The sequence below is a fragment of the Doryrhamphus excisus genome, chromosome 15, assembly GCF_030265055.1.
Source record: "Doryrhamphus excisus isolate RoL2022-K1 chromosome 15, RoL_Dexc_1.0, whole genome shotgun sequence".
NCBI classification, from domain to species: domain Eukaryota; kingdom Metazoa; phylum Chordata; class Actinopteri; order Syngnathiformes; family Syngnathidae; genus Doryrhamphus; species Doryrhamphus excisus.
In genome coordinates this window covers 15,093,030-15,099,029 of record NC_080480.1, presented here as the reverse complement: position 1 = coordinate 15,099,029, position 6,000 = coordinate 15,093,030, and the positions used below count along the sequence as shown (strand labels likewise).

At 33.2% G+C, this 6,000-nt stretch overlaps 1 protein-coding gene across 1 annotated transcript in view; it reads right to left on the bottom strand.

Annotated features, from left to right (window-relative positions):
* Positions 1-616: 616 nt before the first annotated feature.
* Positions 617-6,000, bottom strand: part of gper1 (G protein-coupled estrogen receptor 1) — a 37,753-nt gene continuing 32,369 nt past the window's right edge. The window contains exon 2 of the mRNA XM_058048895.1: positions 617-2,232. Within this exon, the coding sequence (XP_057904878.1) occupies positions 985-2,034 (1,050 nt within the window). The 5' untranslated portion in view covers positions 2,035-2,232 and the 3' untranslated portion in view covers positions 617-984. The remainder of the gene's footprint in view (positions 2,233-6,000) is intronic.

Genomic DNA, 6,000 nt, shown 5'->3' with positions numbered 1-6,000 from the left:
AAAACATAAAAAACAAATAAATTAAATTATCTTATCTCAAGATATACAGTCCCTGACTTATCCACCATCAGAAGAGTATTTTTGTGGAACAAAGTAACTAACATCAGTAAAAAGTCCTTTTAGGATACTTGAAATAATTATATATTTTTATAATTGTAATATTTTTTATAATAATTTTAATAATTTTAAAAAAAAGTTTAATCATTTTTAAATGATTAAACATTTTTTTAAAATACTTTTCATAATTTGTAATAATTTTCAATATTTTGTTAATAAGTTTTAATAATTCTTAATGTTTAATATTTTTTAAAATAATTTTTAATATTTTTATATTTTCTCTAATAATTTTAAATAATTTTAAATAATTTTAAATAATTTAAAATAATTTTAAATAATTTTTAATAATTTCTTAATAATTCTTAATAATTTTTTAATAATTTTTAATAATGTTTAATAATATTCTATAATTTTAATAACCTTTTAATAATTTCTAATAATTTTTAATAATTTAAAAAATATATATATTAATTTTGAAATAATTTTAAAATAATTTTTTAAAATGTAATCATTATTTAACAAAATAGTGATATCAATTTGAAAAACAAAATACCTGCAATATCACAGTACTACTTTTGTAGTATACAAAAGGACCTTGGCATTGCTTGCTAGCGGCAGCAGGTCGTCATGGTGTCTCGCTAAGTGGACTCGCAGATTTGTCGTGTTTTCCGAATACTTTATTCGGGAAACACGACACCGACACGTTTAACTCGTGAATCTCGTTTAAATTTTTATTTTTTTTTAATTATTTTTATTTATTCTTTTTTTAATTTATCCTAATTTTTAATATCGAAACAGTATCGCTGAAACTATATTTTCTTCCACCCCTAATGTATACTGCTATACAAGCTGTACACTGACTACTCTAAACTTTTGTTCAGAAAGTGATCAGGTTCCTCATCGACTTAAAGTTGGGGGGGGTTGCCCTCACACCTCCGACACCTCAGTCCTGAGGCCCAAATTGAGGCCGTGGTGACAAAAACGATCCACGGGCGACCAGCTGGCCTTTTGCTTAACGAAGAGCCTCAGCTTGTCCCTGAAGGTCTCCCCCAGGAAGCTGTAGATGATAGGATTGAGGCAGCTGTTGGAGAAAGCCGCCAGGTTGACGATGTGCCCCGTGAGCGGGTAGTCGTGCCACAGCGTGGTGGCGGTCCTCCGAGCCGGGTCGGCGGTGCCCTGCAGCAGCTGGATGCTGATGAAGACGTTCTCTGGCAGCCAGCAGATGAAGAAGACCATCACGACCACCACGATCATACGTAACGCTTTCTGCCGACGCGGCCACAGTCCGCGGTGCTTCTGAGCCCTCATTAGGATTCGTCCGATCAGGGAGTAGCACAACCCGATGACGGAGAACGGCACCAGGAAACCGATAGTCACCTCCAGCCATTGGATCTCCAAGACGTTAGCGAAGCAGAAGTGCAACTCTCCGCGATGCTGCGTTTGCACGATGGTGAAAGGCAGTAACGTAGCCAAGATGGACGCCATCCAGATGAGGCCGCAGCTTAGTTTAGCGTGCTGCATGGTTCTCAACGCGCTGCAGCTGACCGAGCTAGCCAACGCCACGTAGCGGTCGAAGCTCATCCACGTGAGGAAGAAGATGCTGCTGTACATGTTGACTTGCAGGAAAAGCGACATGAAGGTGCAGAGAACGGCGTAGTCGTAGTACTTCTCGTTCAGGTTGAACACCTCGATGAGCGAGTCGGCGACCAGAATGAGATCGGCGACCGCTAAGTTGACGAAGTAAAGATCAGGAATGGTCATTTTCTCGCGATGGTTCAGGTTGACCACCAAAATCAGGATGTTCCCGATGAAGCCGATCGGGAAGAGGAGGATCGTGTAAAGGCAGGACAGGAAGAGGCCGACCACGTAGGAGTGGTACTTCTCCGCAATATCGGTGGCGTTGTACTCATCGGAGGCGTTGGCTGCCTCGGTACCGTTGACGTAAATCCAAACCAGAGAGGTGGTCTGCACTTCCATGCTAGCTTGCGTCGGAATGTCTCGATGAGGTTGTCGCTGCTACATGGTTGCGCTGGGCGGGTCGGTTCATCGATGTCGCAATGAGGTTCAGGCGAGCGACCGACTCCAGACACAACGCCGAAGGAGCTCCATGTCACCTTTGGCCGATTTCCAAACCGGAGTCCATCTTTATTCAGCGCACCTCAGCAGGAGACGATGCTGATGATTGTTTTAAAAAAAAAAAAAACACACAAAAGAGTCTAAAGCAAAACAAAATTGACATAATTATTTAATGATAATAGATTATCCTTGAACTTAAATAAAACTAAAATCATGCAGTTTGCTAACAGCACAAAGGACACACACCAGCAAATACAAATAGACAGTGTAGATATTGAAAAGGTGAACGAAAATAAATTTATGGCAATTACAATAAATAGAAAATATGAGCTGGAAACCTCATATTACAAATTATTACAAAGAAATATTTCAATATTGAACAAAGCAAAATTTGAAAACACTACCATATCTTTTATGTATTGTGTGGAAATATGGGGTAATAACTATAAAACGATGAAAATCTTCACTCGCTAAATTTACTGCAAAAAAGATCAGTTAGGATAATTAAAAAAAAATTAATTAAAAAAAATTAAAATTAAAAATTTTAAATTTTAAATTTTACATTTAAAATAAAAAATTCATCCATCCATTCATTCATTTTCTGCCGCTAAAATTTTTAAATTTTAAATTTTAAATTTTAAATTTTAAATTTTAAATTTTAAATTTTAAATTTTAAATTTTAAATTTAATTAAAATAATAATTAAGAATAATAATTGAAATAAGTAATTATTTAATTATTTAATTATTTAAAATACAATTTATTATAAAAAATTTAATTTTACATTTTAAATTTTAAATAATTATTTTATTTATATTAAAAATGTAATAAAAATAAAGTTTAAATTTTAAATTTTTTTATTATATATTTTTTAGTGGCAGAAAATGAATGAATTGATGGATGGATTTTTTTATTTTAAATGTAAAATTTAAAATTTTAAATATATCAGGAAAGCAGGAAGTGAACAAATGTAACAGTTACTGATTGTAAAAGTACCAGATGGAGGGGTAGGATTTAATAAGCTTTGCTTCTTCCTACTCCTTTCGGACATGTGGAACTGTGAACTGATTATGTGATGCATTCAATTGTAATCTGATGCATGTTCAAATGAAATTAAACCATTACCATTAGAATTATTGTATATTGCACAAGATCAGAAACAAAAAAAAAATGGCAGAAATGTGCCGCTTTTGCGGTTCCTTCCAAGGTGTCCTAACTAAGCACCTTCATTAAAATTCAAGCGACAGCCTTAAACAGATGCATTGAAATTCTCCCTTTAAAATTCCTTTCGCCGATTCCGGCTCACGCGTTTGTCCAGATGGCGAAGCGAATAACATGAAAAGTGTTTTTTTTTTGTGTTATCGGCTCCCACGATTATTATCGACATCGACTCAACGTGGCATTACTGTTTTTTTAATTATCTACTTGTTCTTTCCTTTCGTGGATCCCAAAAATCTCAGACGTTCCCGGGAGAATAGAAACACTGATATCTGTTTGGCAAACGTGACCTTTAGCAAACATTCCCAGCCCTCGGGGAAACTCTCGGCAAAATGAATGCATCCTTATTAAAGAGACGGCGTCATCAACATGCATGCACTTTGCAGCAATGATGGGATAGGTTTGCTTGAAATAGTCAACGGAGGCTTTGCACCCTTTTGTGTTGAATTTATGCAATATAATTATTTAGAGAAGCATTGGTCATGAACATAAATACTACAAATATGATCATTTTTTTATTTCATGGTACTGTTTTAAATTAAAAATATTTTCAGGATTTAAATAATAACAACTAAACAGGTCATAAATGCTAACTGAGTTCCACACAATTAGCTTTTAATGCAAAAAACTACACAAAAATCAACTTTTCCGATTTAAAAAAAAAACAACTTTGTGAACCACAACTTTTTCCTCACCACCGCATCATGAAAAAAAAATGAGCTAATATAAAGACAGCATAAATGGATTTATATGAAATATATACATTATATTAAATGGCACACCTCAAGTTGACATTAAGAAGTAATTAACTTACTTTTTCGGATTTCTCTTCCCCTTATCACGATAAGCGATGATTTCCAAATCCCATGTCCCGACTCCTCTGCTTCACCACCTGCTGTTTGACCCCCCCACCACCCCCCTACAACCCACACCCGCCCGCCACTGCCTGTTTTTTGGGGAGGGGAGGCGGGTTGGACAGAATGTCATCCGACATCCTTTTCCTTCACTATTTTTTTTAAAGGTTAATTCTAACAACGAGTTAACAATTTAACTAAATTTTATTTTTATTTATTATATTCATTATTTATCCAGTATGTGTATTTTTTTTTTATTTCTGATGATTTCATTCATTCTTATTACATCAATGTCAGCTGCTATTATTGACTGGACAGTCTCAGTATGACATTTAGATAAGAATTATAATACAATATGAATGAATATTATACAATATAATAATAATAATATACCTCAATTAGGTCAAACAGACCACAACCATAGCTCCTGGTTGAATAACATGAGGACCAGTTTAATAATAAAGTAATATTATTATGTAGTTAAGATTTTTTAAACAATCAATCAAATTGTATAATTAGGTTACCTATTGAAATAAAATATTCATATATAACAATATTTTGTTTTATTATTATTTTTATACATTTTATACATCCCTTAGACACAATAAACACATTTAAAAATTAAATAAAATAATAAAATAAAAAAATGTTTATTTATGTTTATTATGTTAATTTAACATTTAAAATTAACAAAAAATAGGTATTTTAAAAATATATTTTTTGTATTATAAATATTAATATATGGCAATTAAACTGTGATTGGCTGGCCACCAGTCCAGGGTGTACCCCGCCTCTCGCCTGAAGTTAGCTGGGATAGGCTCCAGCACCCCCGCGACCCTCGTGAGGAAAAGCGGTAGAAAATGAACAAATGAATGAATGTTTATTTATGCTTATTATGTTTATTTAATATTTAAAATTAACAAAAAATATGTATTTTTTAAATATTTTTGTATTATAAATATTAATATATGGTACAGCGGTAGAAAATGAATGAATGAATGTTTATTTATGTTTATTATGTTTATTTAGCATTTAGAATTAACAAAAAATAGGTATTTTTAAAATATTTTTGTATTATAAATATTAATATACGGTAATTAAACTGTGATTGGCTGGCCACCAGTCGAGGGTGTACCCAGCTGGGATAGGCTCTAGCATACCCCCACCACCCAGGAAAAACATTTAACAAACTTGACATAATAAAAATACAAAAACAAAACAGGTCACTCTCACTGCAAGAAGAAGAAGAAGGTACTACAAGTCTTGATTACTATATTTTTGTTCCTCCCCATTCATAATCAATTATATTCATACACCGTGCTACAACAAGACAGACTTTCTTTAATTTAATTAGCACTGAAGCCTGAGATGCGTATAAGCACAATATCTAATCTAAATGCTTTGATTATGCAGAGGCCTGTCTAGTGGCAACCTGATTGCCTTTGGCGTCCATGTTAAAATAAATTAACAGGGATATTAAGCATGCATGTGCTCTCTCTTGTCATCTAAACAATTATTATTTTTTAAAATATCACATAATCATTGCAAATTACTTGTTAATAAATTAATTGTTAATATTTTATTTATTACTTGTTAATAAATAAAATATTAAGTGATTTTTTAATCACTTAATACCTTAAAATTGCAACTCTGTATCTCGATTAGTGTATAGTTGCCTTGTTGCTAGGCAGATTTCATTGAGAGCTCATCAAAACAGCACGATCTGAAGAGGCCAATTAAAAAATAAGGATATACAAGCCACGCCCACTCCAAAGTTTTACTTGATTGGTCGACTG